The sequence below is a fragment of the Gavialis gangeticus genome, unplaced genomic scaffold (genome assembly GCF_001723915.1).
Source record: "Gavialis gangeticus isolate Ggan-Ray unplaced genomic scaffold, GavGan_comp1, whole genome shotgun sequence".
Classification (NCBI taxonomy): domain Eukaryota; kingdom Metazoa; phylum Chordata; order Crocodylia; family Gavialidae; genus Gavialis; species Gavialis gangeticus.
This window is the reverse complement of record NW_017729032.1, coordinates 129,838,838-129,859,295: the sequence shown is the minus strand read 5'-3', so window position 1 is coordinate 129,859,295 and position 20,458 is coordinate 129,838,838. Positions and strand designations below refer to the sequence as shown.

The following is a 20,458-nucleotide window of genomic DNA, read 5'->3' as shown; positions in this document are numbered from 1 at the left end:
GTTAGATCTCTAAAATACATATGTAGTAGATACACACACTGCAAGATATATATACCTATCCCTCTCTCTTGAAGTGTGTATATGCACCTAAGAGACTCTCCCTATGCCTGAAGAAGGAAGTTTGTGCCCAAAAGCTTGTAAAGAACAATTTTTCCAACCATTTAGTTGGTCTAAGAAAAGAGATCACATTTACCCAAATAACCTTGTCCATGAGAGAGACCTACATATATAGCAAAGTACATTCTAATATTATAAGTCTAAGTCTGTCCCTCCGTAACACTTTATTCACGCTCTGATTGGCTGACAGAAACAGCCAATCAAGGTGCTCCAAGTGTGGGGATGTGCCACTATGATTCCAAAGCGGGGGCGGACCAGACAGAGGGTGGGGGAGTCAGGGCAGCAGCGCTCCCCAGTCCATAGGTATAGAGATATCCACACACTTCAGGGTACTAAATTGGTGTATCTATAGAGCTCCTGTGCTACACACACAGACTATATAGATATATAGCCGTATATCTTGGGGCAGGGGAGGAAGAGATACACATTCTGTATCTCTAAGTGCACATGTAGAGAGAGAGAGAGAGAGAGAGGAGAGAGGTGGTCACCCCTATAGCTACCTCTATCTGTCTACACAGCTCAGTCTATAAAAGTGCAACTCTCTCCTGGCTCCTACCCCATTCTGTTCAGCCCCTGAGCCCCGCTGCCTGCCCAGCCTGTGCCCTCTGCTGGCTTCAGCCCACGCGAAGAACCCACACGTGCGGACTCACGGTGTGGGGGCCACAGCGCTCCTGCTGCCCGCGCCGTCAGTCGACCCCGGAGTAAACGCTCGGGTCCGGGCCCGCCAAACCGTTGTATTGCGCCCCCCGCCGGCGCCGGGCAAGGGGGCTCGCGCTCCGACGGGTCCGCAGAAGAGTCAATCCCCGGCGCGCGGCGAGCACCTACCTGGAGGCTGCGGCTCGGCGCGCGCGGGGGACGTTGCGGCCGCGCCGGAAACAGAAAGACGGGCGCGGGGGGGCGTGCTCCGTGCAACTCACCTGCGCTCCCCTCCGCGCCCCCCCGCACGGCTGCCCGGAACGCGCCAACCCGCCCGGAGGGGGGGCAGAGGTGTCGGCAACAGAAGAAGCAGTCGTTACCCACGCACGACAGCTGCGGAGACCTCGGCACGGCCTTCGCTAGTCACTAAGTGCAGCTCCACGATCTCCGGCGGGACCGCGCGGCCGCACCGCAAAGAGGGCATCGACCTCAGTGTCCGTCCCCCACCCCAACCTCACGCGTAGTTTCGCCCAGCGCTGCCACAGGCGCTCGGAGGCTGGGAAGGGAGGAGTAAGAGAAGTGCCCTTTCAGCCAATGAGCGTGCAGAGAGACGTGGGGGGCGGGATCTAGTGACTCTCAAGGGCTGGAGGCGGGGTTGTGTGGGGCATCCCCCGGGCGCCAGTGAGGAGGGGGAGCGGGCTGCTGTCGCCGCATGGAGCCAGCCAGAGGGGCCCTGGCGGTGGGCCAGACTGGCTGTGATCCGCCCTGTTTTTTCCACTGCAGTTGCAGCATAATATGTGTGTGTGTATATGCATGCATGCATGCATAGGGAAGGGGGTGTACACACACCCCCCTTCCCTGTGCCTGAAGAAGGGTGTTTGTGCTCCAAAGCTTGCAAAGAACAATTTTTCCAACCATCTAGCTGGCTTAATGAAAGTGATCACATTTACCCAAAAGAACCTGGTCTGCCCAGATAAGTACGCAATATATTTAGTGAGATTTCCTTGTAAGCCATTACAAAACTAGTTTTTTTGTTCTCCCCCTGTGCCAGTTGGGGAGAAAGTGTCATCATGATACCATATTTACTCGGATATTAAATAACAGTAATAATAGTTTACACTTACAGATCTCAAAGTATTTCCTGAATACTAAGGAATGGAAAGGATATGACTTGAAAAAAACTCCACTTCATTCTTTAAATCGTACCTCCTTTTCTAAAAATGAAGCTACACTTTTACACTTTTTTGTTTACTAAAAACTTGATGTATGTGTATACACACATACTCTATCTCTCTCTATATATGCATATACACTTATATACACACACATTCAGACCTATATACACGTTTACATATACATACACAAATATATATCTACGTATAATATATATATGTAAAACCCAGTAGCACCTAATGTACTATACCTGGCATCAAGTTTTCCTTAGTGTATAATAATAAAATAAAATTCAAATACATCTTTTTACTATAATAACAACCACAATAATGAACAACAAGCTAAAACTGAAAACTTCTACTATCATCATTTCTTCTAGGTTTCAAAAACAAAGACGAGGGGAATCTTTTCATGAAGCAATGCCACATACCAGCAGAAGATCATAAGTGGGTCCTTTGGGCTTTACCACAATGGTGTTCATGTATTATGATTTATGACAATAAATAAAAAAGGTTCATCTACTATTCTGGGTCTTTGGTACTAAGTAAATAATATGGGAAAATTTAAAGTGTTATGGCTTAAGGTTACAAGGTTTATCACTGAAAATTATGACAAGTAATTAATATATATGGCCCCTAATCTAAAAATCCTTAGCCTGGCAGACACCAAAACAGCAGAAAAGGGTTCTGCTGTCATAGAACAAATCCTCAGACTTCAGAGGTTTTGGTAGTCCTCTGTAGTAAACTGAGTCCTGTAATGCCAGAAGGCCTAGTCAGGTTTGTAGTTCTGTAGTTGCAAATGGAACCAATTCAACACCAAATACCAGAATTTGCTTTGCCTGCATCCTGGGAAAACATACAGTTTAGACTGGACAGCATCCTCTGAGGCATAATCATATAAAAAGTTTGTGGAGCCTTAGTTGGCTAACAGCCTTGGAAGCAATTAAACAACAATATTTTGCTTCCAAAGCATTTTTCTTTGAGCCAAATTACAAGCATTAGGATAGCTCTTGTTTTGGTTTTGCCAGCCAGAACTAAAATTAGAGTAAATGATTTAAGCTTATTTTAGAAATCTGTCTGGGCACAGATACATGCATAGATAACTGTGCTTGGTTCTGCGGGGAATGAGGGTGCAAGGCTTAATCAGCTCTACCATATCATTGTAACCCTTCCAACAGTTGATGTCTCTTCATGTAAGAGGGAATATTTTATTTGGAATCTATAGACATAATATAGCCTTTCTAAATAATGTCCTTGCAGTTGAAAGGATTAAGCTTGTGTAGTCTATCAAAATGAAGGCTGGGGGGATAATAGCATCCTATAAATATATTGAGGGGGCATCACAAAAAAGGAAAAATTACATTATATTGTTGGTACAAGAACAAAGGTTTATAAATTGATGATGCAAACACTTAGGCTGAAAATTAGAAGATTTCTAATGATCAGAATAGTGACATTCCAGAACAGACTCTCAGTAAAAGCAGTGGGCTTAACTAGTTTTAAGATAGAGCTAAATTTATGAAAGGGATGCAATATTATAGTCCAGGAGACAACTCAGTGACCCAGAAGGTCCTTTCCAGCCTTATAAAATACTTTTCAAAATTACTTATTGTTTGGCTTTGTACAGACCTATTCACAACAGAACAAACAGAAATACTGTACTCCTATTAATATAAGGACCTCCTTTTTCCTTTTGAGAGCTAATTTAATGTATTATTTTTCTTTTTGATACCAAATTGATAAGCTAAAGACTGAAGATGTAACTATATTTTAGGTATGTATGTCTTCCATAAAGCAACTCTGACTTCACTGGAGTTTCTGTAAATACAGGGTCTGTCTACACTAGATGATAAATGTGCAGTAGACTAGTTCTACTGTGTGTCACAGTAAAAGCCATGCTAATGCGCTAATGTGCAGTAGAATTAGTCTTCTGCACATTAGTGTCACAAAAAACGTGCACTGGCATTACTGTACAGTAGCACCAGTTACTGCAGATTCAGTTAGTACCAGTTATTACAGGTACTAAACTGAAAGCATAGTAATCGTGGTGCTTTAATGAACACGTAGACATGCCCACAGTTTTTTAAAAACAGAAAAAATGCACAACTGTGCTGTAAAGGAAAATAGGTTTCCTTTCAAGCTCTACGTAATGCACATAGTATAACCCTCTACAGGCATGCCAGGGGCCAATGGCAATAATTGGGGCCAGTTTCAATAAGATGCTTGAAAGACCCTTTCAAAAATAAATAATATACCTGCCTCAAACCCCATCTAAAACCTCATTCTCCCCATCACAAGTTTTAGGAACCTAAATGCAAAATATTTTTTCCAGTTGGTTATTTCTCACTTGTAAGAACACAAGCATTCCCCAGCATATGAAAAAGAATAGTTTTCCTAACAAAAGTGTTGAAGCCAGATAGTTAGAGGAGCATAACAAACCCCTCAGCCTAAATCCTTCCAATGCTATGCATCTCCAGATTCTGGTTAACACACAATCTGCGAGCATGTAATGCCCACAAATCCAAATAGGCCTAATGGCAGTTTAACAGACACCAGAATTACCTCTATTTCAATCAAGTCCCATCTGTAGCTGCGCATTAATTATTAATTAAAGAAGTAAAACCAGACTACAAAAAATTCAGAATTTCAAAGCAGAAGATTTGAAAAGAATTCCATAAATCCACATTTTATTTGGATTCCTCACCTGGTTCCTCTATCTATCAGGTCACTTTCCCCAGACTATATCTTTCACAATTTTCCCTTCCTTTCATTAATCTATTTACATGTGTATTACCAAAAATAGAGCAGAAACCCTAATAGAAAATAATAATATAGAGAAATGCTGTAAGGCATGAAAGTTTACGCAAATTAAACCTATCAGATATACCTTCATTTCCAACTGAGGTGTATATACTTTGAAGTCTGCAGGATGGGTACTGAAAATATGATGGTGTTGGATAATATGTTGGTTGTTTTGTTAGTCTTAATCTGATCAGGAACGTATTTTATTTGTGATTTTGTTACCAAAAACCAGGTACCACGTGGTCTTTTGAGAGACAAGACTTTGGCCTATGATTATGACTTCTTTGCAAGTGTAGACCCAGAATTCAGAGACAGTTACAATTCCCTTACTGATTACTCCTTTTGTAAACCAAGTCAAGTCAAGATACAGTCACATTTCTCAGTGATCCTCCATTCCGTCTTAGCAGGTAAAGCATTACCACCACTCAAGTCAGATAGAGAAGCAAGAGACAGGTCTATAACCCAGTCTTTTGATTACAACCCAATTCATTAAATAAAGCACTTGTCTCTATGCCTACCTAGCTACTAAGCAACAACAGCACAATACAGATTCTCACCTATACCAGGGGGAGATAGTAAGGTGGGGGAAGTTGGCATGCAAGCTGGCAGCGGTGTGTCTTGACTTTGTAAAGGTCTTCAGGAAGATTCCCCATTTACACTCAATATTTATATATGGGCTATTTAAATAAATATCCTGATTGGTGTTATTCACATTTCTTTGTTTTACTGAAACTTTCGGAACTGGACTTAATCAGCTTTCCTGTGGACTTGGAAGATGTCAGTTAGCTATGGTCTGTGTCCCTGAGCAAGTCCAGTTCTGGGAGGGATGACTTCTTCTCGCTTTCCCTCACCATCTAGGAATGGTGCTTGCCATGTTTTGTTTCTTTTACTCTGTTGAATAGACCAATTATAATGTACAACTGCTTAACAAAACCAAACATCAGTTGCTACTTCTAGCAATTTCTAGCTGTTGTAACACACTTTTCCAAAAAGCAGTTATTCATTCTAGGACTAATCTAATATTAAAGGCTTGATAACCAGATTCTCATTCTACATTCCCAGGCTATTGCTTGCGATTTAAATGCAAGCAATAGCCTGATTGTTGGTTAGATACCAGCTTAAGCCCATGTCAGTCATAACTCAGGCTTTTGCTAGGTCCGTAGTCTGCACTAGCCAGCGTGGTTTGTCTTGTCAGTCGCTGACCAGGTTTACAGCCTACAGTTGAACAAATCACAAATAAAATACAATATATTTTATGCTATTGTATCTTAATAGTTGAATCCCTTATGGGTACAGAACTGAACCAAACAAAGCTGCTATAAAAGACAGGGGGCACATCTACCCTAAACATTTATTGGGGAGCTGCCTAATTAGCTCTTCAGTAAACATCTCAGTGGCTACACACCCCTCCTATTAGGCTGCAGTAAACGATTCTGCCACAAGTTAGTACTTGTAAATACAAGTACTATCCTGTAACAGAGTTTTTTTAAAGCATAGCGATGCATATGCAGACACTGATGAAGCTAGCTGAGGCATGAGGGTGCGTCAGTGCTAGCCCTGCACTGGAACACACTTGTGCCCCAACCAGCCGCTTCACAGCATGCTGAGCTGGGTCGGAGCAGCCCCATGCTGACGGGCTCATCCCGCTGAACCCCGTGCCAACCGAGGCTGCTCTGACCCAGCTCAGCATGCTGTGGTCTTGGGCATACATTCAAACAGGGCACCTGGGAGCAATAAACTCTGATGCAATATGGGCTGGAGGTTATTGCTTTAAATTAATTGCATGTACAAGAGTGCCCAGGTTGCATTAAGGAGTTAAAGGGCTAATACAGAACTCTTTCATTATATCAGTGTCAGCAAATGTAGAGGGACTCTTTTCAAGACCCAATTAATTATGAATTATTCAGTCATCATGAGTTGCTCAAAATGAAGCATCTTCCAGGAAAAATATATCTGTGATAATTAAATTATCATCAGGCTGAAGATCAGTGCATTTAAGGGAGAGTTAAATTAGTTCGAGTTAAATGAGTGTATTTAAGAGGGCAGGCAAGGTTCTTTAAGTAGATGTGATATCTTTTATCAGACCGAGTAGTTGGAAAAAAGTTCTTAGCAAGCTGTTGGGCACAATCACCCTTCTTCAGGCATAAATTTAAGAACCTGTATTTAATGTAAGAAATGTATTTAAATCAGGCTGATTAAGGGTTTTTAAACCCAAAAACTTGCTTAATTTCCCCCCCCCCCAACTATTTAAGTTGGTCTAATAAAATATATCAGATTCACCCAAAGAACCCTGTCTGCCTATGAATTTGAGAGAGAATTTGGGCACTATGCTTACTTTTGGATTTTTGTAGGCATACTTTGCTATTTTTAAAATGCTTATTTCTGTCATCCGTACTGCCTGAAAGACTCGGAACAGAAAAGCAGGGAAGCTGGCTATGTACAACATGACAAAAAAAGTTGTGTGAGAGCGATCTTGATGTTACTCGTAGGAGTTAATGGGTCAAACCTTTTTTAAGGCGGATACGGCCTTCTTAAGCTGCCAGTCAAGCTTTTAGCTGCAATACACAGCAAGTCTTTGCTTCCGGCTCCAGCACTTCACCCGTGGTCACCCCCTCAACGCTTGTTGGGCTGGAGAGGAGCCGCTTGCAGTGATTTCATGTCCCCGGACTACATTTCCCAGCATGACCGCTCGGCCGGGGAAGTGAGACATCATTATTTATTCGGAAGAAGTTTTGTTGGACCAATGAGCCAATCCCCTTCCTTTTCAAACCCGGCTGAAGCTGCACATAGGGTTAACAAAAAGATGCTCCTCCAGCTTCAGGGGTAAAGGCAAAGGAGGCGAGACAGCCCCAGAGACAAAGAAATCGGGAGGCGGCAGCAGTGAACTAAGGGAAGTGGCTGCTCCCTTGTGACCCGGTGAAGGGGAAAGTGGAAATATTCAGGCCAGCTGTGGAGCAAACAAGGCAGCATTCAGCCCAGCCAGATGTGGATCTGACCAGATGTTACCGCAGCCGTAACTGAAGCACCCCTTGGTTGTTCTTTCTTATAGCTTTCCTCCTCCTCGGCTGCATCCTTTTTCTTTCTTCTCGTTTGGGTTTTTCCTTCCGAAGAAGTCTTGTCAATGTTCAGCATTTGGCTGCTTCGTGGCTTACTTCTTGGAGCAATTCTGGTGCGTAGTGTCTGGAGTGGAGGAAGCCAGCTGAGCCCGGAGAGCAGCTTGATCTGGGGGCCCGGGCTGAGAGCAGATGTTGTCCTCCCCGCTCGGTATTTTTATATTCAGGCTGTGGACACTGCGGGGCGGAGGTAAGCATTGCCGCTTCTCCTCAGAGACTCTGCATTGTGGCTATGGGAGAGACCTGATCAGGGAAAAGGGCACAGTCTTGACTGCCCAGAGCTGAACACGGATATGGTGCCAATTGCTACAACATCTTAAAGCCTCCTAAGCAATTCAAATGGCTGTGCCTGGGTATTCCCCAGGCACCACTGTCACAAACAGTTAAGCAGATGTGCCACTTTACTCCCTAGGTGTGTGCTCTCCAGGGCAGACACAAGTTACAGAAGATGCTCTGTTTTGACACATCTTCATCTGACCCCGGTGCAGTGGGGGTTCAGATTTTCCCTTGATCAGCCACTTCTGAAGTGGTCGTTTTTGAAGTGATGTGCAATGCTGTAGCAAGGTGGGGGGGAGGCGAGCGGGCGACCACCCCAGGTGGTGCCAAAGCAAAGGGGCACCAACAGGTGCTGCTCAGCTGGGGTGGGGCATAGGAGGGAGCCAGGTGTGGCTTGCTTAGGGGTGGTGCGGGGCTGGGAGAAGGGCAGTTCCCACTGCTGCGTGCACTGTGGGGCATGTGCTCCCAGTATCTGTACATGGAGCGAGGGCGGGCTGCCGCTGCAGGCTTTGCCCTGGGTGCCAGACTTCATTGCTATGGCACTGCAGCTGCACCCTTGTGTCTAGTCATGACTAAAGGCCGTTTTCTGTGGCCAGACTGGGTGAAAATTGTCACTTCTGTCTGCACCCTTAATGTTTAGAAGATCTGAGTCACATCTACTGGATTCCTGTGACAGAAATAAGTTTTCCTACTTTTTCCCTGTTAGCACACACATCTATGCTAAATGCCATTGGTATTTTGCATTGCCAGAAGAATTAGCCCTACCCTTTGCTGATACCCATGCCTGCAGATCTTGTGTTCCTTGCCATTTAATTAAGAAAACTGCTTTAATTTGTATTTCTTGAAGAAAAGGAAATTATTGGTGTCAAGGCTCCAAATCAAACCTTTTTATTTCATGCATCTCTTTGTTCAGTCAATGTCATTGTTATATGTGTGTCAAATATTCTCATCATTAAATGAATTGCAGCAGTCCAGGATGCCTGACCATAACAAGGAATCGGTGTTTATGCATGACACAGGAAAGCAAAATATCTTGTAAAGATACAGGAGAGAATTTATTGCAGCAATAAAGGGGGGTGTACCAATTAGCTTCTGTGAAGCTGTACTCCTTCCACCGTCATTCAAATAGGTCCATAGATTTTATTTTTTTTTTAATGTTCCTTTCTTCCACTGTAAGAGAGAAACTTACATTAAAAAAAACTACAGATGGCTTTTCAAAATCTCCTGTCCTTCTATCCATTGCTCTAATATGAAATTTATCAGTATGTTAAGTTTCACAAGCTTCATAAGGGATATGAAACGGGGAGAAGCAATGGGATACAGAAAAAATAGAAGCATCTTGGCCCAACCACCTAGTAACCACTTACTCTGCCTTGTCAAGCTTTTATACAAAGGTAGCTGGTCAGTTTAATTTGTGATATGACTTCTTGCTTTACCTGCTTCTTTCACTGCCATACAAGCCAGCATTCCCTGATACAGCTGAAGGCATGCAATCTGGGAAATCATTTGCAAAAAAAAAAAATGTATAAGAGATTAAATGTATAAAAGAGAAGGGGTGAAGCACTGGAACAGGTTACCTAGAGAGGTGGTGGAATCTCCATCCTTGGAGGTTTTTAAGGCCCATCTTGACAAAGCCCTGGCTGGTCCTGATTTGAGCAGGGAGTTGGACTACATGACCTCCTGAGGTCCTTTCTAACCCTAACTTTCTATGATTCTGTGATTATATAAAATGTTAAATAACCCTAATTTGTTCATAAAATCTAAAGCTTAATTCTGAGTTCAAATCAATTAACTGGATCATGACAGGAAAACCCAGCAGAGAAGTCCACTATTTTCCATTTGTGGAATTTTCACCACTATATTCCATCAAGATGCAGGGTGGTTCATTGCCTTTTCCCTCAGGGTAAGATTTTCAGAGACAACAATGAAAGCTGTGCTTAATTCTTGCATATTGGTGGAAGTTAGAAGTTAGACTTCTGTATGCCATTTATTCATTTGAAAAAATCTCCCTCAGTCTTTTAAACCTATCAGTTCTTCAGGACCTGAGGAGATCAGTGCCATTTGTAGAGACTCTGTGTGCCTTGGCATTGCATCCTAGGTTTTCTATTAACTTCCATGGCAGCACAGTTTCTCAAAGATTCATGCTATTACTTTGTATCATTGTTACATTTCAACACATTTCCCTTTCTTATGTAAGAAGGTCTGTAGAATCTTATTCAAGCCAAATAAGTGAGGAAGCCAAATAAAGTAATTCTGTTGGGTTCAATTTTTTTTACATAGGGATTCCCACAGGGTCACAGGGGGCGTGTCTACACATTCATTAATGTGCATTGAATTTAGTACCTCCATTGTGAAGTACTAGTAAAAGGTGCTTTAACCTATTTTAATGTGTACAGGTTTCCCTCGCTTTATGCTGTACATGTGTTCCTAGAAAATGGCACATAACTCGAATTTGCATAAAGGGAACCCACGTTACAATGTAACAAATAGGGATACGTTCCAAGACTTCAACTGTACTGACCCCCAGACCCACTTCTACAAGACAATTTTGGTACTTGCCAACAGCAGACAGTAGACACAAGCACAGAATGGTGATGAATTTTACCATAATGGGGATGGCAACTACAGAAACATATCACAGATAACGAGTGAGGAGCACCGATCCACACAGGAAATGATATTCTGGTGTGTGTCACTCCCACAATGCACCACACAAAGCAGCTGACTGTAGGCTTCCACCACACCGATTGCATAACAGTGAATTTACCTCGTATATAATAAACTTTTGGTATAAAAAGGGTCATCGCATAAGAGCAAGTTCGCACATACAGAGCTCACATAAATAAAGCAAGGGAAACCTGTATTAGTGAAAGTGCACAGTTTTTTGTGATGCTTTAATGTGCATTAAAATAGGCTAATGCGCATTAAAGCACATGTGTAGACACACCCAGAGTGAATAATGTCACCTTGTCATGGACGGCAGGTGCCTCCTGGCCAGCTCCACATACTGTGAAGCTCTTCATTCCTCAGAGCAGCTATGGGAAAGGTGATACAACTGCAGAACTGTCTTATAGACTCCCAACATAGTATAATTCTGCTATTATCTGGAATTCTATCCAAACAAATGGAGTAGGTGTTTATTACCTGCTGTGCTTACTGATGTGGTAAAACAGTTCCTTGTATTACTAATTCTCCAAATCATTCAAGTTTAGGCTGAATTTTTCCATGCTTAGTGTCTGCCCACGGAAAATTTCTTTTTAAGGTCTGAGAAAAATCCTTTAAGCAGTTTTAGATTGCAATTCTACTCAGAAATTTGCACTTGAGATTTTTGTTTTTTCTATATGAACAGAATATCTTCAAAGAACCATGAGACGGAACCATAAAACCAAGAAACAGACTATATGTTGTTCTCTCAATAAGATCTAGAAAATAAAGCACATGTGAACCAAGTTGTAAAGATAAGAAAGTGTTAAGGGGTGCATGTGAAAGGTGTCTATAAATTTTGAGTGCCACTTATCTGGAGCTCTCACTATCACTATTACTCGTATCAGCTGAAGTGTCACTGGCGGAGTAAGTCTGGAAGCAGTGAGAAGCATTGTCTTATTTAATTTTTAGAGGCTACTCTCTGAGCAAATGAGCTGGAAGCTAAAGCTTCCTGCTCTTGAGTCCTTTATTACTTATGTGCTCCTCAGTGCAAGTTACTGGGACAATAACTGGGGAGGAATAAGTGGCCGGTACTGTGGCTTCCTTGCCTTAATCAACAGCACAGTCCATACCCCCTGGTTAGGGCCAGAGTGAAAGGTAGAAATAGTCCAAGAGAGCAATAAAGAGATTAAAGGAGGGTGAAGACTGAGGAGATTGGACCATTGCAGGAAGAGGGCCAATGCAGAAATAGGGTATGGGAAAGAAGGAACCAGGAGATAGGAAGAGAGAGAAGGGTAAAGAAAAGAGAAACAGGAGAGAAATTACAAAGTTCACAATAGACACACCTGTATCTGGAAAAATTTGAATGAACAGCTTATCACCAGTTAGGCTATACAGTACTTTAGCTTTGAAACAGTTGATACGTAGGGCAGGGTGTCTCAATAATTTCCTTCTCAGTGGTCTGTTAAAGACAGTATTGTCAGAATTTGCAGTGGCGCTGATACCTCACAGTCAGAGTCAGACTTTCCAAATTGCTTGCTCCTATTTAGGCACCAGATTTTCAGCAGAGTTCAGCACTGAGAGCTGGGTTCTCTTGGAATTCTGTCCATTGTTGTCACAGTGGACCGTGTTGGTTGCTGAGCAGTTATGAAAATCTGGTACTTATTTAAGTGCCTAAATTGAGGATGAAGTCTTCAGAAAACACAGCATTTGGAAATCTGTCCCCATGGGCCCAATCTGACTCTCAGTGAAGTCACTGGGTAACTTTCTATTGACTTCAAATAGAATCGGATCAGATCCAAAAAAAACTGCTATGTGTTTGCTTCGTAATGCTGTTTGTATTTGTTCTCTGGGTAGGTTCACTTCGTCTCCGGGTGAAAATGCATTCCAGGTGAAGATCACTGCTCCTGATGAACAGTTCACTCGAGTAGGAGTGCAGGTATTAGACAGAAAAGATGGTTCCTTCATCGTGAGGTACAGAATGTATGCAAGCTACAAAAACATGAGGATAGAAGTTAAAACCAAAGATAACCATGTTGCAAAGTCCCCATATATTTTAAAAGGTAAGGAGAAAGATTAACTTGATGGTTCCTAACCTCATTATGTTAAGGAAAGCTACGCATCCCTGCAAGCTGACGTTGGTGACCAGGGTGGATGACTGGAGACCCTCTGGGTTAAAATCCGTTGGGAACACGGCACAGGGAACACAGCGCTGGAGGACAGTATGGCTAAGTTCAGTGTTGCCACCAAGTGGCAAAAGGATTGGGTGGGCCTGGACCAGAATGGTGGCTGATTATCAGAGTGGTAGCATCTCATACTTGGGACTTAACTTGTGGCGTGCTTGCAAAAATGGTTGGCTACCACTGCAATAGAGAATTCGGCTTTACCACACTCTGGGGAGGTGAAGAAGTACTAGCCAGGAAACAGAGGCACAGACAGACTAAACAACTTACTCAAAATCACAAGCCTGTGGTAGAACCAGGACTAAAGCCCAGATTTCCCAAGTTCTAGTGGAATTCCTTAATCACAAGAGCATCTCCTTCACCTGGGAAAAAGGTGATACGCTGAAGAGAGAATTAAGGTGATGTATAGTATTTGCCTAAGAGAGAATTAAGGTGATGTATAGTATTTGCATCTTATTTTAGGTCCTTAACATACATTGCAGTATGATGACATTATAGTTTCATAGTAGCTAGGGTCAGGAGGGACCCGAGCAGATCATCTAGCCTGACCCCCTGCCACAGGCAGGAATGATGCTGGGTTCACAAGACCCCAGACAGGTGATCATTGAACCTCCTCTTGAATTTACCGAAGGTAGGGCGAGGACCACCTCCCTAGGAAGTTGCTTCCAGATCTTGGCCATCCTAACTGTAAAATATTGCCTCCTGGTCTCTATTCTCCATCAGCTTATTACCGTTTTTCCTCGTCACCCCAGGTGGTGCTGGGGAGAATAGGGCTGCTCCTATTTGCTGATGATCTCCCCCGATGAGTTTGAAGGCAGCCACCAGGTCCCCCCTCAGCCTCCTCTTGCCGAGGCTGAACAGGTTCAGGTCCCTCAGTCTCTCCTCGTAGGGCCTGTCCTGCTGCTCTCTCACCAAGCGGGTGGCCCTCCTCTGAACCCTCTCCAGGCTGGCCACATCCCTTTATAAAGTGCAGCGCCCTCTACTGGATGCAGTACTCCAACTGCAGCCTGACTAATGTCACTTAGAGGGGGAGTATCACCTCTCTGGACCGGCTTGAGATGAATCTTTGGATGCATGACAAGGTATGGCTGGCCTTGCTGGCTGCAGTCTGGCATTGGCGGCTCATGTTCATCTTGGAGTCAATAATGACTCCAAGATCCCGTTCCGCCTCTGTGCTTTCAAGAGGGGAACTCCCCAGCCTGTATGTATGCTGTGAATTCCTCCTCCCAAGGTGCAGTACCCTGCATTTATCTTCATTGAATCCCATCCTATTCTCATCTGCCCACTTTTGTAGTCTGTCTAAATCTAGTGGCAGCCTCTCTCTCCCTTCAAGTGTGCCCACCTCCTCCCACATCTTAGTGTCATCAGCAAACTTGGACAATGTACTTTCAACCCCTTTGTCCAAGTCGCTGATGAAGATGTTAAACAGTGCAGGCCCAAGGACTGACCCCTGGGGGACCCCACTGCTCACATTACGCCAGGTTGAGTACGACCTGTCCACCACTACTCTCTGGGTGTGTCAGAAATTCTAACTGAATTTGCTGTTTTGGCTGCACAAAGAAATTAATTGGCATAGCTCTTCTGGAATAACTATTTTGTTGTAGCTGTTCCAGAAAAAAAACTTTGTGTGGACAGTTGATTCAAAATCAGAAAAAATACTCTGATATTATTTGAAGTAATATATTATTATTCCAATATCAAAGTGGGATGCGGAAGCAAGTCCCCCAATTGCTAGTCCAGCTTGCTGTTGTTGTTGCTGTTCCAGTCAATTTTTCCTGTGTAGACAAGGCCTGAGAGAATCTAAATTGATACATTAAGAGGGAGCCAAGTATGCTTTATTCCACAATTAACTGATTCCTGTCTAACTTTGAAGTATAATATTCAGGGTAAGTAACTTCTAAATTCAATGCCATGCTTGTACTAATAATTTATTGTATATATAACAGGACCTGTTTACCATGAGAACTGTGACTGCCCTCAGGAAGATAGCAAAGTATGGGTGGAAGAGATGAGCTGCTCTCATACTATTCCACAGATACAGAAGGACCTAGCAAATTTTCCCACTGTTGATCCAGATAAGATTGCAAAGGAAATTCCAGAAAGGTTTGGACAAAGACAGAGTTTGTGTCATTATACTATAAAAGATAATAAGGTACAGTATGTGATTTAGCTGAAATACCATTGGGGAATCTGCTAGTGTGTCAAACATTTAAGTTACTTACCACTTTAGAAAAGATTCTTGTCACCCATTCTTTAAGGAGGTATCACTCTTCTGCTGTTTGCTTCATTGGTTCTAAAATAATAGTTGTCTATTTAGTGATCTTTTTCATTTATAGAGCTCAAAAATGCTAAGCTATTCTTTGTAAAGTGTTGTCCCTCCATGTTATGAATGTAGCAGTTGAAGCACAGTGGAAAAAAAATATTTTCCCACAGCATTGCAGGAAATCAGTATCAGAGTGGGATGCTTAACCAGGTCTCCTGATTCCGAGTTCAGTTTCTTGCTTCTTGAAGAGTCACAGAGGTTTGACTCATTCTTAGTTCTCACTAACAAAAGCCTACTGACTGTTGTAGTTTAATTTGGGAAGGTAATGCAGTAGAACCACATTTGAAAGCAGTGAGTTTCTGTTTACATGAGACTGTTTTAAAAAGTGACTTGCAAAGGTGGAAAACTATGTACTTTTTGTTTTCCCATAGTGAATAATGAAGGAGCTAGAGGTAAGACATTCTAAAGGTTGCTGAATAGATTTAAAATGAAACCATAAAATCTGCCTGATTGTTATTTTACAAAAAAATATCAATTTTAAATGTAATTTTTAAATAAAACACTAATGCAATAAACTGTAAATTATTTTTAGGTCTATATAAAGACATATGGAGAGCATGTAGGCTTCAGGATTTTCATGGATGCCATACTACTGTCTTTGACTAGAAAAGTGAGTATACATTAATATGTTATAGATTAAATAAGATAGTCTTTAAATAAAATTTACCATGGAAACGTCTATATATTTGTTGACTTTTTCCCCTTAAAAAGATTATTGTTATTATATTTATTAATAAGTGATAAGGAGAAGAATTATTCCTGGCTGAAGCTGGGATATTTTGATGTGCTCTTTGATTAGTTTTAGAGTCTAAATTAACAAACATTAATTTCGTAGTGTATACTTACGGGAAATTCCCTTATGGGAATTTATTTAAAAAAAAATTCTATGCGCCTTCCAAACCATCCAATAGAATTTAATTATAATCATACTTGTAGATTTTCTAGATTAGCTTAAAATAGGGAATTTATAGAATTCTTTTATTACATTCTCTTCACTGAGCAAAGTGGCCAGAGTGGAGGAGAGAAGTGAAAGAGTCAGGGAAGAAGTAACCCCGATGTGACATGCCCCAGCCCCAGACAAAACCAGGGCGTACCCTTGAGACCATTCCTGGGGTGCCCTTTCCCCCACAAGCCCCTCTGCTTTCTGCTGCTTGACAGAACCAGCTGAGGTGTGCCAGGAGCCAACTCCTTGGTCTGTAGTGCCTCAGCCATACCCGTCTCACTTAGCCTTGCCAGACCTTAGTGGATTTTGCCAGGTAGAAGGATCATACACTTGTCTGGTCATGCACTCAATAAAAATAGGATAGCCCTTTCCATCGAATGGGATAGCCTGTATGGTCAGATACTCTGAAAACAAGCAGTAGGAGCATGGTCAGCAAATGAAGGGAAGTAATTACTCCCCTCTATTCTGCATTGATGAGGCCACATCTGGAATACTGTGTCCAGTTTTGCGCCCCCACCCTACTATAGAAAGGGTATGTACAAGCTGGAGAGAGTCTAGCAGAGAACAACAAAAATAGTTCAGGGTTCTGAGGCACATGGCTCATGAGGAGAGGCTGCGGGAACTAGGTTTGGAGAAGAGAAGACTGAGGGGGGATATGATAGCAGCCTTTATCTACCTGAAGGTGGGTTCCATAAAGGATGGAGCAAGACTGTTCTTAGTGGTAGCAGATGACAGAACAAGGAGCAATGGTCTCAAGTTGTAGCAAGGGAAATTTAGGTTGGGTATTAGGAAAAACTTTCTCACTAGGAGGCTGGTGAAGCACTGGAATGGGTTACCTAGAGTGGTGGTGGAATCTCCATCCTTAGAGGTTTTTAAGACCCATCTTGACAAATCCCTGGCTGGGATGATCTAGTTGGGGATGGTCCTGCTTTGAGCAGGGGGTTGGACTGGATGACCTCTTGAGGTTCCTTCCAATCCTAACTTTCTATGATTCTACGATCACTGACGTGAAGTGGGTTGTAAATAGATAACAAAAAGGATTTATTATAAAGAACAAAAACAAGCATAAGGAATCAATATCCATATATTGAGACAAACGCAGAGATATAAGAATAAACAAACAAAAGAAAACATCAGAACAGTAACCTGCTCTTACCCTGCACCTTAAATCCACGGATAGAGTCCCTAGCCAACTTCAAGAGGTTAAAAAGCAGCCCCTGCTTCTGACACCTCTCTCAGAGCTTCATGCAAGTTCTCCCACTAGCTTGTTTTTCTTAGCCTTCTCCTATCAGGTTGAGAAATTCCAGTTTCCTCTGTACCTGGAGACACTAAAGATAAAGCCATGCTCAGAGCCAGGCTTAAGTACAGTTCTCCCTATGACTATTCACCACATATGCCACCAGTTCTGAGGGGGTTCATACTATGCTGGTTACTTCCTGCTCCTCAAAAGTGCACATTTTGCCAGATACAAGGTATTAATGTAATACATGGTACCTTGCCAGATACAAGGTAATACATGGTAATAACTTACTAAAATCAGGAGGATATGTGTATCCTTTCAGATATGGAGATTTGCTAATCCAATATACTGTCTCTTTTCCCAATAGTTGGACAAGACAGCTGTCAAACTTATTTTAAAATGTAACTTTAAGGGAGCCAGTAAACAACTGAAATCAAATGCTAATTCTCAGTGGGCAACATGAGACATTTACTATGGAGCTACCCAATTAGCTTTGCAGTAAAGTCTCAGCATCTGTTAGGCTGCAGGAAATTAATTAATTCTGCTGTAGGTTAGTACTTGTAAACATAAGTACTATCCTACATCAGCGTTCTTTAATGCTTAGAAATGAACGTGTAGACACTGATGGGATTAGCTGGGGCACAGGGGAGCACCCTCGTACTCCAGACAGCCCCTCTGCAGCATGCTGAGCTGACTCAGAGCAGCCCTGGGCTGGCAGGCTGAGCCCCCCAGGCTCTCTGCCAGACAGGGCTGCTCTGATCTGGCTCAACGTGTTGCAGTCCTGGGCACACGTATAAACATGACTCCCAGGAGCAATAAACTCCAGCGCGATGTGCGCCAGAGTTCATTGAGTCACATTAATTTCATGTGTAGACATGCCCAATGATTACGTCTCTAAGTGTGAATATGTGAGGGCCACTTAAGTTAATCACTGCCTTGCTAAAAAAGCCTTGGGTATAATATACGTATATATCAAAATTATGTTTTTATCAAATACTACACTACAATACATACAGATATGAAAATGACAAAACTGAACCCAACTTCACTCCAGCTCCAAATACGGACTAAACACCAGAGGAATAAGTCTCATTTAGGAAACTATCCATGCATGCCACACAGAGAACTCCAAAGGCAACTCTGTTTTGGGATGACTGCTTGACAAATAAGGAAGTTATAGAATTCTCTTATTAAATTCTCTATACTGAACAAAGTGGGCAGAGTGGAGTAGAGAAGTAAAAGGGAAGAAGTCCCCTCAATCCAAAAATTAAAGAGCACCACCACAGGCTGTCCTCTAAGGACTCTGTGAAAAGTCCTGGCACACAGGCTATGACTGAGGGTAGGAGGGATGTGCCAGGAACAGGCCTGCAGCACAAAGAAAGGTGAATATTTTAAGCACCACTATTGCTACAAACCAGAAGAGCACAAATGTGGCTGTGAGTTCCTCGCTATATTCCTCTGAGGTACACAACACTCTTGCATCATGGATTTTTTTTTTTAGCTTACTTCCTGTGGAAACAAATTAAAATTCCAGGGAATACCGTTTGTTTCATCCTTATTCAGTTCTGTAGGACTTAACTGTTTGGTAAGATGATTAAAGAACAAGAAATCTATTGTGTTTGAGAAAGGGATCGTATCTTCCCAAACAGCTTCCTGATCTGAAAATGTAACCAGTTTAAAAAGTGGTATATTGTGGCTTGCTTATTACAGTTACAACCAGTAGATGGCACTGTGTTCTTAAAGATCTATTTCTGAAGATTAGGACCCTGCCCAGCTCCTTTGAAGAGAGAGGGCATTAAAAGAGGGCATTTTTATGAATATAAACTGAAAATAAGAACTTGTGTTCTGTATGCATCTCTAGCCAGAACTTCCATGCCTTTCTAACCTGTTCTTGTTGAGGAATATGCTGACAAAGGTTTTCTTGTGTCATTAGTTTAGAAAAATAGATTTCACTCTCCTCCTTCAACTGTCTAAAAGGGTGTAGAGACGCTGCTTGGTGTTTGGCAAAGGATTAGTTTCTGTCTCTGTCTATGAACATAAGCTAAGTTAGAAACCTTGTGTAAACTGCTTGAACTATGTAGGAAGCTAGCTGTGCTGGAATGTGGTTAAGCAACACTGAAATTAATTGCCTTGTTGCTCTGGACAAACAAAGAAAGCAGGAGAAGTTTTCATAAATATCCTCTATGGAGAGGCAAGCAATGCACTTAAAACTTAATTATTGCATTTATACACAGAATTGAATTAAAAGTAGTTTGGTGTGGTTTATTAACGTGCAGAGATAATGTTTATAATTTTTCTCAGAAGGTTGGTTTTGTTTTACGATACTGAATAAAGACTAATGCTTAACTTTGGTCAAAATGAACCCCGTGGTACAGAAATGGAATACACAGAACCTTATATTTAATGGCAATAATACACTTGCTTATTATGAGGGAAGCAGAAGATTAATAGTGTCTTTAAATAAGTGATAAGATTTTGTAAAAAGGATGTTAAATAATGACACTTGTTCATATGCAAATTTGAATGTTTTTTGTAAGGAAGTTGATTGGATTAGGGAAAGACTTAAAATTATGAACAAGGAAAGAAGTTGCTTTGTTAAATCTAAAAAAAGGATAAGTATTTTGTGATTCCTTTAAAACTTTTTTCGTGTTGCTAGTTTATTTTGTAACATGAGAACAATTCAGAGATTTAAAACACGTTTTTATACAGTATTTCTAAACTGTAACAATCTATTGCTGTTGCTTCTGAATATAAATACAGGCAGTCCTTGACTTACAACTTTTCGAGTTACGTTTCACACTTACAACATTTATAAATTGACACCGTTTCAGCTTTATGATACCAGTTTCGACTTTACAACGCTTGATTGGATGTCACACCACGTCAGCGAACAAGTTCGCTGCATTGCTCATCTCCCTGGAGAACATCTGTCCAAATTTCCTTGGACACTTTCTTTAAGAAAGCAGACAAGACTCCAGAAAAACCTGCAGCCAAGACTCCTGAAAAGACT

The 20,458-nt window shown here is 42.0% G+C and overlaps 2 protein-coding genes across 3 annotated transcripts in view; one reads left to right on the top strand and one right to left on the bottom strand.

Moving 5' to 3' along the window:
- BIVM (basic, immunoglobulin-like variable motif containing) overlaps positions 1-1,030 on the bottom strand; it is a 38,440-nt gene extending 37,410 nt beyond the window's left edge. For both annotated transcript variants that reach the window (XM_019524381.1, XM_019524382.1), the window contains exon 1: positions 943-1,030. The gene's annotated coding sequence lies outside the window, so the exon portion shown is untranslated. The remainder of the gene's footprint in view (positions 1-942) is intronic.
- A 6,415-nt stretch (positions 1,031-7,445) lies between these two features.
- Positions 7,446-20,458, top strand: part of KDELC1 (KDEL motif containing 1) — a 21,808-nt gene continuing 8,795 nt past the window's right edge. The window contains exons 1-4 of the mRNA XM_019524995.1: positions 7,446-8,030; positions 12,617-12,822; positions 14,889-15,094; positions 15,798-15,875. Coding sequence (XP_019380540.1) covers positions 7,849-8,030; positions 12,617-12,822; positions 14,889-15,094; positions 15,798-15,875 — 672 coding nt within the window. The 5' untranslated portion in view covers positions 7,446-7,848. The remainder of the gene's footprint in view (positions 8,031-12,616; positions 12,823-14,888; positions 15,095-15,797; positions 15,876-20,458) is intronic.